General features: G+C 38.6%; 1 protein-coding gene across 1 annotated transcript in view; it reads left to right on the top strand.

Annotated features, from left to right (window-relative positions):
* The window catches only part of DCAF1 (DDB1 and CUL4 associated factor 1), a 76,539-nt gene that overhangs the window by 36,495 nt on the left and 22,591 nt on the right, over window positions 1–17,453 (top strand). The window contains exons 8-16 of the mRNA XM_023512989.1: window positions 1,596–1,754; window positions 3,771–3,950; window positions 4,442–4,651; window positions 5,335–5,504; window positions 8,341–8,465; window positions 9,365–10,628; window positions 11,227–11,425; window positions 13,319–13,401; window positions 14,211–14,343. Coding sequence (XP_023368757.1) covers window positions 1,596–1,754; window positions 3,771–3,950; window positions 4,442–4,651; window positions 5,335–5,504; window positions 8,341–8,465; window positions 9,365–10,628; window positions 11,227–11,425; window positions 13,319–13,401; window positions 14,211–14,343 — 2,523 coding nt within the window. The remainder of the gene's footprint in view (window positions 1–1,595; window positions 1,755–3,770; window positions 3,951–4,441; window positions 4,652–5,334; window positions 5,505–8,340; window positions 8,466–9,364; window positions 10,629–11,226; window positions 11,426–13,318; window positions 13,402–14,210; window positions 14,344–17,453) is intronic.

Genomic DNA, 17,453 nt, shown 5'->3' with positions numbered 1-17,453 from the left:
AAGTTTCACAACCTTGGAATATCTGTGCCTCCTATAGTTATATTTGTGTTGACTTGTGTTAGTGTCTTGCTGAGTGGTGTTCATTATTGTTGTTGCATGTTTTTATGTGTCATTGTAAGAATGTCAGAGCTTGAATTAGAGCAATGAATAAAAATTAAATTTCTTGTAAAACTTAGTAAAAGTGGAAGCAAAATCAGGGACATGGTAGTCCAAGTTTATGGGGATAATGCCATGAATACAAATGGATTAAACATTTTTCTGAGTGGAGAGAAAGCCTCACTGATGAAGAGAGGTGAAGGTGGCTAGTAATAAGCCGAACTGATGAAAACATTGCAAAAATTAATGGAATTGTGCGTCAAAATTACCAGCTGACTGTGAGAAGCATAGCAGAACAGGTAAACATCAATAGAGAAATAGGAAAATCTTAATTGAAAATCTTGGCATCAGAAAGGAGTGTGCAAAAATAGTCCTGAAGGAGCTCACCAATGAACAAAAGCAAAGGAGTGTCACAGTTTGCCAAGGAGTACACCAATGAACAAAAGCAAAGGAGTGTCACAGTTTGCCAAGACCTCTTGAAGAAGCAAGATGATACTTTGGGCCACATTATCACAGGTGATTAAATATGGGTGTACCAACACGACTCTGAAGCAAAGCATCAAAGTGCCCATTGGAAGTCAGCCAATTCTCCATGACCAAAAAGTTTCCATTAGTCCAAATCAAGAGTCAAAATGGTTTCTAACCATTTTTTAAATCAGAAGGGTTGTCATTATGAATTTTGACCAGCTGGACAGTTAAGCAAGTTTACTATTTGGAAGTGCTGAAAAGGCTATGTGAAAAAGACAAAAGTGATCTGAAGTTTTTGCCAACATCTAATGGCTCTTGAATCACGACACTATACCAGCTAACACAGTACTGACTATGAGGGAGTTTTTAGTCAGTAAGCAAATAACTGTATTGGGACATCTGTCCACTCACTTGATCTGGCCCCCAATGACTTTTTCTTTACCTTAAGATAAAGGAAATATTGAAAGGAAGACATTTTGATGACATTCAAGACATCAAGGGTAATATGATGACAGCTTTGATGGCCATTCCAGAAAACGAGTTCCAAAATTGCTTTGAAGGGTAGACATATGCTGGTGTTGGTGTATAGCTTCCCTAGGGGAATACTTTGAAGGTGACCATAGGGATATTCAACAATGAGGTATGTAGCACTTTTTCTAGGATGAGTTTGTGAACTTAATTGTCAGGCCTCTTAATAAAAGGTTGGTTAGTAGAAGTCCTTAGGGAATTTGTGTAATATTAAAATGATTGTAGGGTTATATCATTATTTATAGCAGCGTTTTTCATTTCTTTTTCCTTCGTACAAACCTTTGGTGTTGAGAGAGAAGAGAATGTTAGAGAATCTTAGATTTTTGTTTCTCCTATATGATATTGGTTTTCTTTTTTCTTTTGTGAGGGGCTGGTTGTTTACCTAGAGGACTGTTAGATTTATTAGATTAGCTTTATGTTATGTCAAGAGATTTTGTGATTTTTTTTTTCTTAGTAGCCAAGAGATTTTGTGTTTTGTAGTAACTTGTGTTCTTGTTGTTTAGCATCTTGCATCTCTTCTGCTCCATAACAAGTTTGCCACAGAATTTGTTGCACATGGTGGAGTACAGAAATTATTGGAAATTCCTCGTCCTTCTATGGCTGCAACTGGTGTATCCATGTGCTTGTATTACCTTTCTTACAACCAGGATGCCATGGAAAGAGTAAGTTTATTCAGGTCTGTGGGAATGGGATTGGGTGTGTGTGTGGGTAATCCCTTTAAAAGAACATACTTGCAGGATAATTTTTTAGTTAAGAAAAAAATAGTTGAAGGAGTGAATTTTAGTGAAGTAAGGAATGTGACTGTCTAGTCTTCACAAAGCATTCTAAAAATGTAAAGTTGTCTTCAGGTACACCAGTAATAATTTAAAAATTATAAAATTGTTTAGAATAGTTTCTATTTTTTTTAGTTTACTAGGAAGATGCAGGATGGATTGGAGACTAGGAAACTTATTTAGTTTTTACCATTTCTTTGGCATTATGATCAATTAGTCTTTAGGCACTTTTTGGATGCCTCTAAGTGGAGGGACATTTTTAAGTCATTTATTATAAAAACAACAGATGATACTTTGTGTATATTATTAACAAATAGTGATGAAAATAAAATCATTCCAGTTATTCTCACCATTGTAAGCATTCCTTATTTGGTTCTGCTGTTTTTCTAGCTAAGACTTTATCATATTTAGTGATTTTTTGTTTGTTTGTTTTAAAGAATTTTAAGTGGCTAAGGTCACATCTGTAAATCCTAGCATTCCGGGAAGCTGAGGCAGGAGGATCCTTTGAGCTCAAGAGTTCAGACCAGTCTGAGAAAAGCAAAACCCCATCTCTACTAAAAATAGAAAAATTAGCCAGGTGAAGTGGTATACACCTGAAATCCCAGCTACTCTGGAGGCTGAGGCAGGAGGATTGTTTGAGCCCAGGCGTTTGAGGTTGCTGTGAGCTAGGCTGAAGCCGTGGCACTCTAGCCAGGGTGACAAAGGGAGACCATGTTTAAAAAAAAAGAAAAGAATTTTAAATAGGTAGTACATTTGAAAAGTGAGAGGCCCCTGGACACCTTTTGGAAGACTCTTGCTGTTTCTATGCCTGGAACATTTTCCTGATATTCTGTGTGGTGTGTCTTTTCTGGTAGAGTAAAGCTAGTAAGTTTCTTCTTGACTTATATATTTATTCATCTGTCCTTTTTTTTTGGTAGTTTTTGGCTGGGGCTGGGTTTGAACCCACCACCTCTGGTATATGGGGCCAGCGCCCTACTCCTTTGAGCCATAGGCACCACCCTGTTCTTATTTTTAAATAAGATAATCAGCCTTAATTTTTGTTTATTTTGAGTTCAACCTTATGTGAGATAGGTGGTCTTTTGAGAATAATAAACTAATCTGTATGTATATATACAAAGTTAATTATGGCTAAGAGGAAAAAAGTACCAAGTAAACGTAGGAGATGTTTTATGATTTTGTTATCTGAACCATAGTAGACATCAAAATGTGTGCAGCTGTGTCAATGAGATAATGGATACTAAACTTAGTATCTGAAGCCTCAAGCCACTTTTATCACCTTGGAGAAGTCCCTTAACCTTTCTGAGAACCTCCTCCTCATCTGTTAAGTGGGAATCCTAATACCTATGTAATATACATTGTGAGCATTAAATGATGTAAATATTTGTTGGCATTAAGTAAGTATAAATTGAATTAAATATTTGTTGATGTAAATATTTTTTGGCATTAAGTAAGTATAAATTGAATTTAAATATTTGTTAAATTTAGATTGTTTTCAGGTTTGGAATGGATTATGTTCTGAAATAGCGATTGTAGAGTAAACTTTAAGAGTGACTTGACTGGCCTCGGCACCCGTAGCACAGTGGTTACGGTGCAGCCACATACACTGAAGTTGGCAGGTTTGAACCCAGCCTGGGCCAACTAAAACAACAATGACAACTGCAACAAAAAATGGCCAGGCGTTGTGGCAGGTACCTGTAGTCCCAGCTACTTGGGAGGCTGAGGCAGGAGCTCAAGAGTTTGAGGTTGTTGTGAGCTGTGATGTCATGGCACTCTACCGAGGGTAACATAATGGGACTCTGTCTCAAAAAAAAAAAAAAAAAAAAGAATGACTTGACTGGGAATGGTCATTATATTCCTTTGACCTCAAATTTAAAAGCTTTATGTTTTGTTTTTATTTTTTCACAGGTTTGCATGCATCCCCACAATGTTCTGTCTGATGTGGTGAACTATACCCTGTGGTTAATGGAGTGTTCTCATGCTTCAGGATGCTGCCATGCTACCATGTTTTTCTCAATTTGCTTTTCATTCCGGGCTGTCTTGGAGCTCTTTGACCGCTATGATGGTCTTCGCCGTCTGGTGAACTTGGTAAAGTTCTTTCACTGGTTTTTCTCTCTACCAATAGGGGTTCTGCTTGTCATGGCTGTCCTTTAGTAGCACACCATTAAAGAAAATAGCTTCTGATTGGAGGAGTTTTGTAATTGCTTATGTGAAGTCTTTTTTGTCCCTTTATTCATAAGTTACTCTTTTTCTTAGTGGTGAGCGGACACAGTATCATTGTAGACTTGCCTTGGATAAATACTATTCCACTAAGGGAATTGCTGTAGATTTTTCTGAAAGCAATAGCTTTTTGCCTGTATTTCTTTTACCATTTGTCATTTTTCAGTATAGGTTTAAGGTTTTGCTCTCTTATAGCTGCAGTTAGCATGTTGTATATGTAGATATACTTTGATATTTGTTAATTTTGTTGAGCATAAAGAATTATTAAATCTTTTCCTCCTTTTTATCCTTTTATTTTCTCTGCTTTCTTATTCTTTCCCTTCTCATTTTGCCCCAATTGTTTGTCTCTTTCTTAATAGATTAGTACTTTGGAAATTCTAAATTTGGAAGATCAGGGGGCACTTCTGAGTGATGATGAAATATTTGCTAGCCGCCAAACTGGGAAACATACCTGCATGGCCTTGCGCAAGTATTTTGAGGCTCATCTGGCTATTAAATTGGAACAAGTGAAGCAGTCACTTCAGAGGACTGAGGGTGGCATTCTTGTGCACCCTCAACCTCCATACAAGGTGAGAGGACCTTGTCTTACAAAGAAGAGTTCTACTAACACTGTAGCATCTTGAATCTGAAACTCACATTCAGATTAGTTAAATCACTTTTGGATATATTGTTGGATTAAATTTGCCATGTATTGAGGCAGAACAATTGAAAATGGAAGTAATAGGTGAATTTCAAGGACTTACTTTGCTCCTGGGTTTAAGTTGCTCCTTTTTTTGGCTATTAGAACTAAAAGATGAACTAAAGTAGGTATAAAAGGGCTTTCTTTTATGACAGGTACTAGATAATCCTGCCTCCTGTGTGGACTTTTTTTCTGAAAGGTTGTGCCTATACCTTCACTTCTGTATCATTTTGGAACTTGATGTTTTGGGATCAAGATAAGTATCTGCATATTTCAAAGATCAAAACTTGAAACCAATTACATGGTGTATCTTTCTCTTCTTGAGCTGTGAAATGTATGCATAAAGGAACCTTTTGTTATTTTGGAGGAAATGTTTTGAGTCTACTCACAAATAGATTAAATAGTATATGGTCATTATCTCTCACAAATGGGCTTTTGACTCAAGAATTGTGGAATTTGAAAGCTATTATTAGTTTTATTTTTAAAACTTGTTGGCCAGTGAGCTGTGGTTGAGAAGGTAGCAGGCAGATGATAGAGTCATATATAATAATAATACGTATCTCTCCTTTATAGGCATGTTCATATACTCATGAACAGATTGTGGAAATGATGGAGTTTTTGATAGAATATGGACCAGCGCAGCTGTATTGGGAACCAGCTGAAGTCTTCCTCAAACTTTCTTGTGTGCAACTCTTGTTGCAGCTTATTTCTATTGCCTGCAATTGGAAGACCTATTATGCAAGGTGGGACCAGAGAGTGGTTTCAAATGAAGTGTGAGCCTGGTTTTGGCTCAAGTTCATGTTGTTTTTTACAAGGCATATGCTTAATAAACATTTGTTGAATTGAATTTAAATTTTGGACTTGAATCAGAGAAACTAAATTAAGCATGAAAATATGATTTTTAATTTACAGGGTGCTTGTTTATATATACATATATGGTCTTGGTGTTTGTAAATATTGCACAATAGGCAGAGATCAACATCTGTATTCAGAAAAATTATATAATTTCCATGGTTGCAGCTACAGAGCTGCGGTTAAAATTCCACCTTGAGGTTAGAGTCCCAGTATTCTTTGGTACTTTAGAGTTTAAATGTTGCTACTACTTAACAACCATATATAATGTTTATTTTACTTTTGTATAAGACTGTCTTTTTACTCTTGGATTCAACATACTGTTATGATTTTCACAATTCAGTTAAGGGCAGTCAGAGCTGAGCAGGATGAGGCTTAGAAAAGGGCGGTTGATATAATCAGGAGGTTGGGTGGGTTCTATTTGGAGATGATGTAAAAAGAAATAAAACTATATTTTAGAAAAGATGGTCTGAAGACAAGATAGTAAGAAAGTTTATAAATAGTGTTTTTGACATTCTTTGCCTATTCACCCACTGCCATAAAGTTAAGAGGGGTTTAGGGTGAATATAATCTGTTTGCTGAATCCCAGGGCTTATTTATAATGGGGTACTTTTGGAGTAGTTCTTAAACTTTTTGGTCTCAGGACCCCTTTACCGTATTAAAAATCATATTATTAAGAACTCTAAAGAGTTTGTCTTTTGTGTTATATCTATAAATGTTTACTTGTATTAGAAAGTAAAATTGAGAAAAATGTAAAAATTTTATTTATGCATTTATTTAAAAATAATGTCAATCCTTTTCATGTTTGCATTTTTTATGAAAAATTTCCAGAATAAAACCAGATAATTTTAGCAAGTTTTAAAAAACGTCTGGCTTAATATCTCATATCTGCTTCTGTATTCAATATCACACACCACATAATCTCTGGAAAACGCCAGTATACACTTGTGAGAGAGAATGAGAATGCATTCAACAACATCTTAGTACTGTTATGAAAATAGCTTTGACTTCAGACAGGCCCTTCTGAAAGGGTCTCGAGGACTTCCAGGTATAGTTCTCGGTGACTATACTTCTAACACTGCTGTTTTAGAATATTGAAAAGAAGTATGTTATTTATTTAGAGAACTGCTCAAAGATGATTAAAGCTCCAGAAATAATTAGGAAGGATAAAAATCAATTTTTTGACTGGTAAATGTATATTTGGATATTGAAAAAAATATGTCCTTGATTTTGAAAGTTTATTTTTAAAAATAAAATTAATAATGCTTTAGAATATATAGAACCTAGAGAAAAACTACTCTTAACCACTGTTACTTTCTTTCTAGCTTTTAGTCCATGTTTTTAAATATATATAATTGAGATTATGCTATTTAATCAAATTCATACTTTTAATGAATATTTTGAAATACAGAAAGGCACAGAATAATATAATTTCTCTAATCTTAATTAGGGCTGGCATATTGCCAAATTTGCTTCTTCCTTAATTCTTGTCAATTTCTTTCTCAATTCTCCTGCTCCCCCTCCTTCTCCCCACCCCTCAGTGATCATTCTTCTGAATTTGGACTGTATTTTCTCCATTAATGTGTTAATACAATACATACCATGTGTCCATAAATAATAATGAAATACTGCTTCATATGTTTTAGAATTATGTATTTTCCTAAATGCATCTTTTACACCTTGCTTTCTTCACCCTTATGTTTTTGAGATTTGTGCTGTATTTCTATACTACGTTTATTCCCCTATTGATAGACATTTACTGAGGCTTTTTAATTTTTGTTTTTCTATTAAATAAGTTGTATTAACCTTTTGGAGTAGCTCTTAAGGATATGATGGGTAGAACCTGGGCTGTAGGGTATTTGCATTTTTACATTTATTGGATATTGCCATGTTACTTGTAAAATAACATTAATACCATTTTATTCTCTTACTAGTATATAGGAACTTTCATTTTCCTACCTTCTTGCTGATACTTGTATTGTCAGAATTTTACCTTTATATCTTACGTTTTCTACTTCATTAATGTATCTTGAGCTCTTTCTTTTATCCTTTAGAGTAGTGGTTCTCAACCTTCCTAACGCTGCGACCCTTTAATATAGTTCCTGTGGGTCACGACCCACAGGTTGAGAACCACTGCTGTAGAGTCTTTGAAAATAGTTCTCAGTGGTGTAGAGTAGTTTGGATTTGGGTATACTATAATTTATTTTTTTTGTGTGTGTGTGTGTTTTCTAATTCTTTTACTATTTTAAATGATGTGTTAATGGACATCTCATTACATAAATACTTAATTGTACCTCTGATTATTTCTTTGGGGTAGATTGCTAGAGGAGAAATGTCTGGACTAAAGTTTATGAATATTTTCTAATGTGTTCCATATATCTCTCATTTTATGTTTCCTGATTACCCTGTAGAAAGTGTATACTAATTTCTACTCCCATGAAAACTTGGAGGGTATCACGTTATATTGTCTTTATATGTACTCTTCAGCATTGGGGATTATTCTTTGTTTTTAATCTTAGCAGTTTGATAGGTAAAAATTCCCTTCTTATATTTTTTGGAAATAATGTCATGTGACTTAACAAATCCTCTCTTGATGTCACAGCTGGGCATAGAGCCACAGAGGTAGTGGTTCTGGTCTATTGTGTATCTATCTCTCTCTTTTTAACTAAGATTATTTTTTATGGCTGCATTCTAGTTTCCTTTTGACTAATTCTTCTTCCTATCCAGGAATGATACTGTGCGCTTTGCTTTGGATGTCCTGGCTATCCTCACTGTGGTGCCAAAAATCCAGCTCCAGTTGGCAGAATCAGTTGACGTATTAGATGAGGCTGGCTCTACCATCTCTACCGTAGGTAGGTTGTACCTTGTCATTTTTGCCATTTTTTGGTCTGGATTTGTTTTCCTTTGCTATTCTGATTCTGGTTACTCACTTACTGATTTTGGAATATTAGAACAAAAAATAATATGGTTCCTTGTTAGAAGTGCCAGTTTCACAAAGGTACTAATGCCAGTAAACACATGTTTTCTGCAATATTACATGTACATTTCTGAAAACCTTTGATTCTGCAAAGTTTTGCACTAAAAATAAGTTTATAGGAAAAATGAGTTGGGGTAGGTAGTAAAAGACTTAAGCAACTTTGTAATCAGTACATTTAAAAAAGCCAGTAATTGTCAAGTAGCTCAAAATGGGTAGTAACTGTCATATACATACAAAAAGGAAAATAGACTTTGTTTGCAAATATACTCTATTAAGAACAGGGCTGATGAGGGTATTGCTGAAGTGAGTATGGAAAGGATTATACTGGCTATGGGTCCTAGGATGCATTACTCTGGGGAGAAAGCCTAAAGCTCAGGGACTTGTTATTGATATTCTTAGTATGTAGTAGAAAGATTTTTGGTACCACTGTAGGATCAAAGCTGAGGGCTTTTTTCTCTTTGAAGCTGCAGAAGGTTTTAATTTATTACCATTATTGTTGCTCCTTTTATCTGGGAAAAATTGTACATGAACCTTGGTGACTTCTACATAATACTGACATCTCCTATTTAATAACTTTATATAAGCTATTCCATCATAAAGACACATTCTGGTAGAAGTGATTATAGTTTATACAAATAATCTGTTGGACCTTTTAAAAAAGTGAGGTAATTTTTTAAAAAGTAGAGCAAAATGAATAGAACTCCCAAGTTTTGACTCTGGAACAACCATTGAAGTTGGTCATTAGTTTTATGATATAATGTTTTTCCCCAATAGGTATCAGCATTATTTTGGGAGTGGCTGAGGGTGAGTTCTTTATCCATGATGCTGAAATTCAGAAGTCAGCCCTTCAAATTATCATCAATTGTGTGTGTGGCCCGGATAACCGAATATCTAGTATTGGCAAATTTATCTCTGGTACTCCTCGGAGAAAGCTGCCTCAAACCCCCAAAAGCAGTGAGCACACCCTGGCCAAGATGTGGAATGTGGTCCAATCCAACAATGGCATCAAAGTGCTCCTGTCCCTACTGTCCATCAAGATGCCCATCACAGATGCAGACCAGATCCGGGCCCTGGCCTGCAAAGCCCTGGTCGGCCTGTCTCGCAGTAGCACTGTCCGGCAGATCATCAGCAAACTGCCCCTTTTCAGCAGCTGCCAGATCCAGCAGCTGATGAAAGAGCCTGTGCTGCAGGACAAGCGCAGTGACCATGTCAAGTTCTGCAAGTATGCCGCTGAGCTCATTGAACGGGTGTCAGGAAAACCACTTCTCATTGGCACTGATGTGTCCCTGGCACGACTGCAGAAAGCAGATGTTGTTGCCCAGTCAAGAATTTCTTTCCCTGAGAAAGAGTTGCTTTTGTTGATACGAAACCATCTTATTTCTAAAGGGCTTGGAGAGACAGCAACTGTGCTGACGAAAGAGGCTGACCTGCCCATGACTGCTGCCTCCCATTCTTCTGCTTTCACCCCAGTCACTGCTGCTGCTTCTCCTGTCTCTCTTCCCCGCACCCCTCGTATTGCCAATGGCATTGCACCTCGACTGGGCAGCCATGCTGCCGTGGGTGCCTCTGCCCCTTCTGTCCCTACTGCCCATCCTCAGCCACGCCCTCCCCAGGGTTCGCTAGCTCTGCCTGGCCCATCTTATACAGGCAACTCCCCTTTGATTGGTAGGATCAGCTTTATCAGAGAGAGGCCATCACCCTGCAATGGCAGGAAAATCAGAGTGTTGCGGCAGAAGTCGGACCACGGCGCCTATAGCCAAAGCCCAGCCATAAAAAAGCAGTTGGACAGACATCTTCCTTCCCCACCTACACTGGACAGTATCATCACAGAATATCTCAGAGAACAACATGCCCGCTGCAAGAATCCAGTTGCCACCTGCCCACCTTTCTCTCTCTTTACTCCTCACCAGTGTCCTGAGCCAAAACAGAGGCGGCAAGCGCCAATAAACTTTACCTCAAGACTAAACCGCAGGGCATCATTTCCAAAGTATGGAGGGGTGGATGGTGGCTGCTTTGATAGGCACCTTATCTTTAGCAGGTAAGACGAAGCCCCCTACTCCCTGGGAATTAGAATGGTTTTTCTATTTAACTTCAAAGTGATTGGCTAGTATCAGCATGGAGTGATTGGTCCTAAAACCTTTTCCTTGGCCTGAAAATATTACTGATTGTCACTTTGTATAATACACAAACAGTGTAACTGTACCATCTTTTGCCAAGCATGGGTTCCTCATGTGGTTGTTGACAATATATTTAATACTCTGTATTCTTGTTACAAGAGAATACATCTCTGTATTCTCAAGTATGCTTTCTAGAACCCATGCAACACACTGTCCCTACTCAGGCTCCCAAGGTTGCTTTTGGGTGGTCCATGTTGCCTCCCATTCTTACTCTTTATAAATTTTACATAAAGTTTGTGGGATCATGGGTTTTTAATGTTGGAAGTTTTGTTATTTGAATTTATAAATAGAGGTCCATTTTTATCATTTGAAATGAAAATCAACCTCCGAAGGTCACTGATTTTGGAAGAACCAAGAAGCATTAATGCTCTGTATTTTCTCTTCCATCCTTCTAGCAAAATTTGCCTTTTCTGAGACCCTATATGTTCTTTGTCTCTGATTTTCTCTTTTTTTGCTTAGATTCCGTCCTATTTCAGTGTTCCGGGAAGCCAACGAGGATGAGAGTGGTTTCACTTGCTGTGCATTCTCAGCACGGGAACGGTTCCTGATGCTTGGTACCTGCACAGGACAGCTGAAGCTGTATAATGTGTTTAGTGGGCAGGAGGAGGCCAGCTATAACTGTCACAACTCGGCCATCACACACCTTGAACCTTCTAGGGTAAAGATCCCTTCCTAGGATGTTCTGAATCATCCTTCTTAGATGGGTTTAGTAAACTGGACTAAAGGAAGCTCACTCTGTATTGTGGGGGGTTTTTTGTTTATTTATTTATTTATTTTGAGACAAGATTTGGCTCTGTCACCCAGACTGGAGTATAATGGGGTGATTACAGCTCACTGCAACCTCCCAATTCCAGGACTCAAGTGATCTTGCCTTAGCCCCTAAAGTAGCTAGGACTATAGGTGTGTACTACCATGCCTGGCTAATTTTTAAATTTTTTGTAGAGATGAGATCTTGCTATGTTGTCCCAGCTTGTCTTAAACTGGCCTTAAACAATCTTCCTGCCTTGGTCTTGCAAAGTGCTGGATACAGGAGTGAGCCATGGTACCTGGCCTGAGATTTGTATTTGAGTTTGACTCATATTTCACATGGAATCTGAGGAATGTGGCTAAATAATAGGAAAAGAGGTCCCGTCTTTTTTTTAAATTGAGAACAGAGTCTCACCTTGTCACCTTCAGTAGAGTATTGTGGCGTCATAGCTCACAGCAACCTCCAACTATTGGGCTCAAGTGATTCTCTTACCTCATACTCCCTAGTAGCTGGGATTACAGGTGCCTGCCACAATGCCTGGCTTTTTTTTTTTTGCTTAGCGGGCCTGGGCAAGTTCAAACCCACTAGCCCTGGAGCATGTGGCTGGCACCCAAACCACTGAGCTATGGGTGCCCAGCCTGTCTTTGACAAGTTTTTTTCTTTATTCCCTTGGAACTATTGTATTTTTGTTAAATAAGTTCAGGAGGATTTAATATTCTCTTAAATTTAGTTAACTTTTCAGAATAGTACAAGTATATCCTGGTGGCTTCTGATAATTTCTTGCTTTCTGGTAGTTTTTCTAAGTCTCTTTAATCCAACAATGGGCTTTTCTCTCTCTCTCTCTTTTCTTTCTTTTCTCTTTTCTTCTTTCTCTCTTTTCCTCTTCTTCTCTCTCTCTCTTCCCCGCCATTTCTTTCTCTTCTTCCTAGCAGAGGTAGGTGTCTAGCTCTGTTGTCCAGATTAGAGTGTGGTAGTACAACCATAGCTCACTATGACCTTGAAAGGCTTGTACTCAGGCCATCTTCTGCCTCTCAACCCTCCTGAGAGCACATCAACATGCCCAACTAATTGGGTTTTTTTTTTTTTTTTGAGACAGTTTCATTTTGTCACCCTTTGTAGAGTTCTGTGGCATCATAGCTCACAGCAACCTCAAAACTCTTGGGCTCAAGCATTTCTCTTGCCTCAGTCTCCCAAAAAGCTGGGATTACAGCCCCCCACTACAATGCCTGGCTATTTTTAGAAACAGGCTGGTGTCGAACTTGTGATCTCTAGCAATCTACCTACCTCAGTCTCCCAGAGTACTAGGATTACAAGAGTGAGGAATTGTGCCGGTTCTGGTTTTTTTTTTTTTTTTTTTGAGATGGTCTCACTCTGTTGCCCAGACTAGAGTACCAGGGTTTAGACTAGCTCACAGCAACCTCAAACTCCTGGGTTCAAGCAATCCTCCTGCCTCAGCCTCCTAAGTAGGTGAGACTATCTATCAGTACCACCACAATGCCTGGCTAATTTTTCTACTTTTAGTAGAGATGGGTCTCAGTCTTGCTCAGGCTGGTTCTCTCTCTCTCTCTTTTTTTTTTTTTTTTTAAGAGATGGGGTCTTTCTGTGTTGCTTGGGCTGGTCTTGACTGCTTGGTCTTAAGTAATCTTTCCATCTTGGCCTCCCAAAGTGCTGACATTATAGGTATGAGCCACTGTGCTCCCAACAGTGTTTTTTATTCATATATTTTAAAATGCTAACAGTAGTTGGCAAAAGCTGCATGATATGTAAGTACATGATAACCTACATGGGGCCTTCTTCTTTTAGGATGGGTCCTTGCTGCTGACATCTGCTACTTGGAGCCAGCCTTTGTCTGCACTTTGGGGAATGAAATCAGTATTTGATATGAAGTATGTATTTGCTTTTGCATCCTTTATCTCTCTGTGTTTTATTTACCCAAAATTTATAACTCCCTTCATTTGCTTCTCAGATTGGAAGTTTTTTGGAAAAAGAGGAATGCTAGGAATTATTGCTAGCTGTTCCCTTTCTCATTTAAGGTTCCTGTTTAATAAGATGTTATCTTTCTTTCTTTTTTTTGAGACAGTCTCACTATGTCGCCTTCAGTGGAGTGCCATGACATCACAAACTCTTGGGCTTAAGTTATTCTCTTGCCTCAGCCACTCAAGTAGCTGGGACTACAGGTGCCCGCCGCAATGCCCAGCTATTTTTTGTTGCAGTTGTCATTGTTGTTTAGCTGTCCCGCCCTGGGTTCGAACCCCCTAGCCTTGGTGTATGTGGCTGGCGTTTGGGGCTGTGCTATGGGCCCCGAGCCGAGATGTTATCTTTCTTAATTCCTAGATTTTCTCATAAGGTATATACATTTCCATTATGCAGCAGATCCTAACTCACACATCTGTGTATTTTCCCATGTTTACATATGACAGTTAGTTGCACTCTTTGCTATATTTCAAAAGCACATGTGCCCTGTTAACCATTTTACTAACCAGGGAATTCTCATTAATTATTTTTGGTCTGCTTTGACAAATTGATGGATAGAATTTTCTTTTTAATCTTAAGTGTACAATTGTTTTCTCTGAGAGCCAAGGATCTTCAGGTGAGTATGGTTGTGCAAGAGGCTGAGGAGCACCTTTATTTTTAGTTGGCTAAAGGAGTATGTCTTGAAGGTCTGTTACTTTAGTACTCCTTTGTTTGTTCATAGGCATTCCTTCACAGAAGATCACTATGTTGAGTTCAGTAAACACTCTCAGGATCGGGTCATAGGCACAAAAGGAGACATTGCCCATGTAAGTACTAAAGAATTTATTGCTTTCAAGGTGATGATGCCCATCTGTTCATACTAAAATCTTCTGGACTGAATGTGAAGATTTAAATCCTGTTGACAACTAGAAATTACTCAGTGATGTTCCTTTTAATTAGAATTTAGAAATGTAATATGGTAGTTTTAACTATGTGGGCAAAATGTTAAAAGGTCTAAACAAGAACTTAATCTGGGAATTTGAGAAAAATGTCATTAGCACAGCAGATATTAATATTTTTTAGATAATACTAAGTTTTAGATGAAATAAAGTCTCTACTTTTATGGAGTCTCATTGGGGAGACAGTAAATAAAGATGTGGTGTGTTAGGTGGTAAGTGCTTCAGAGAAAAAGAAAGCAGTATAAGAAATAGGAAAAGCTCAGTGATGTGTGGGACTTCTGTTTTTAACTAGGCTAGTTACCATCACTGATTGGGTAAAGTTTAAGCAGAGCCTTGAAGGAAATGTGTCGTGCAAATACCTAGAAGAGTGTTCTAAGGTATGTAACAAAATGTGATAGAGCCACATTGAGCCACAGGTGACGCCCTAGTTGGCAGGTTTTTAAGGAAAAGGGGTATTGTGCTGATGCCTTTCTCCAAAATGTAGCTCTTAAAGAGTGTTCTAAGGGGAAATAGCAAGAGAAAAGCCTGTGCTTGGGAAGTGGGAAGGAGAAGAGAGGGTAGAGCTAAGATTAGTGAGGAGGCCTTATCTAGTAGCATCTTGCAGGCAGTAGTTAGAACCTTCGGCTTTTCCTTTGAGTGTTATGAAGACATGTGCGGGTGAGCAGAGGATATAAAGTTCTTAAAGCATGACTCTGGTTTCTGTGAGAGTGGCAAGAGCAGGCAGGCCTTCCACCTAGGACATTATTGGACTAACTGATAATGTGAGAGGAGCAGTGGAGCTGGTCCCAAGTAGGCATGGCAAAGGTGATGAGCAGTGAGAAACCTTGTCCTGGGGTTTTAGACATGTGAAGTTTGAGATTCTATTAAACCAGGGATTCTCAAACTTTTTAAAGAGGGGGCCAGTTCATTTTCTCTCAGACCATTGGAGGGCCGGACTGCGGGCCCCGGGATGAGTGGGCTGCTAAGCAGGACAGGCAGCAGCGGCAAAAACACCCGGCAGGCCAGATAAATGTCCTAGACAGGCCACATGTGGCCCGCAGGCTGTAGTTTGAGGACGCCTGTATTAAACATTCAAGCAGGGAATGTGGAGTTGAATACACAAATTGGGAGTTCAGGAGAGAGGTCTTGGATGAGAGAGATAAATGTGGGACTTGTCCACATATTACTATTTAGAGATATAAAACTAGATGAGATCATCAAGGGAGCTAGAGAAGAGAAGAAATATTAGACATAGCCGTGGCCTCATGTGCCAGTTTCAAAAGTTGCCAAATGAGGAACTTGGAAGCTAGATCAAAGAGAGTGGTCAGGAAGACAGAAGGAAACCCCAGGAAAAAGGCTTCTGTGCCCCAGAAGCCAAGGAAGGACTGTGTTTTGAGGAAGGATTGATCACCTGGATCAGAAACTGCTGATGAGTTGCATAAGATAAGAGATGACCTTTCACTTAGCAGTGTGGAATTGATTGTTAACCATGTCAAGAAATAGTTCTGTACACAAGGGTGTGAGATGGGGGAGGGGCAAAAACTGAATTAGAGATTGCTAATTAGAAAATAAAGAAAGAAATGGACATACTGAATATAGACAATTATTTCCTTTGAAGTGTTTTTGCTGAAAAATGAAGCAGAAAAGTAGGATAGTAGCTTGGTGGGGGAGGAATATGAGATGGTAAAGCAAAGGTTCTCCCCTCTACTTTTTTTTTTTTTTTTCCCCAATTTTGGCTGGGGCTGGGTTTGAACCCGCCACCTCCAGCATATGGAGCCGGCGCCCTACCCTTTGAGCCACAGGCCCCGCCTTTTTTTTTTTTTTTTTTTTTTTGAGACAGCATCTCACTATGTTGCCCTTGGTAGAGTGCCATGGCATCACAGCTTACAGCAACCTCAAACTCTTGGGCTTAAGCGATTCTCTTGCCTCAGCCTCCCAAGTAGCTGGGATGACAGGCACTGCCACAACGCCCAGCTATTTTTCTGTTACAGTTATCATTGTTGCTTAGCTGACCTGGGCCAGGTTCAAACCCACCACCCTTGGTGCATGTGGCCAGTGCCCTAACCACTATGCTATGGGTGCCAAGCCTCCCCTCAGCTTTTTATATGAAATTGTTAAAACATTCTCTTTTCTTTCTTTTTTTTTGAGACAGAGTCTCACTGTGTCACCCTCAGTAGAGTGCTATGGTGTCACAGCTAACAGCAACCTTCAACTCTTGGGCTTAAGCGATTCTTTTGCCTCAGCCTTCAAAGTAGCTGGGACTACAGGCACCTGCCACAACACCTGCCTATTGTTAAAACATTTTCAACAGAAAAGTTAAAAGTGTAGTGCATATACCTGCCACCTAGATTTATTATTTAATATTTTGCCATATTTTTTTCTGTATAAGTGAATGAGTATGTGTGTGTGTTTCTGAATCATTAGTAATTTACAAACATCATGGCATTTTATACCTAACACTAATACTAGGTGTTTCCCAATAGTAAAAACATTTTATTACATATCACGCAATTACTACATTTAAGAAAATTTATAGTAATTCCCAAATATCTTTTTTTAATTTGAGTCAGAGTTTTACTTTGTTGCCCTCAGTAGAGTGCTGTTGTGGCACAGCTCATAACAACCTCAAACTCTTGGATTTAAGCAATTCTCTTGCCTCAGCCTCTCAGATGGCTACAATACCTGGCTATTTTTTTAGAGATGAGGTCTTGCTCTGGTTCAGGCTGGTCTTAAACTCATGACTTTAGTCCACCTACCTCGGTCTCCCAGACTGCTAGGATTACAGGTGTGAGCCACCATACCTGGCCTGATCCCAATATCATCTAACATCCAGTCTATACTCAGTTTTCCCAGTTATTCCTGATGTATGTGGTTTCAGTTTTTTTTTGTTTGTTTGTTTTGAACCAGGATCCAGCCAAGATTCATATATTGTATTTGGTGGTTAAGTCATGCTTATGTTTTAAAGACAAGAACCATTCTCCAGTTTTCATGACATTGACTTTTGAAGAGACCAGACTGGTTGTCTTTTTTTTTTTTTTTTTTTTTTT

The sequence above is a fragment of the Otolemur garnettii genome, unplaced genomic scaffold (assembly GCF_000181295.1).
Source record: "Otolemur garnettii isolate 467f Iridium unplaced genomic scaffold, OtoGar3 scaffold00032, whole genome shotgun sequence".
NCBI lineage: Eukaryota > Metazoa > Chordata > Mammalia > Primates > Galagidae > Otolemur > Otolemur garnettii.
This window is presented reverse-complemented; position numbering and strand designations above follow the sequence as displayed.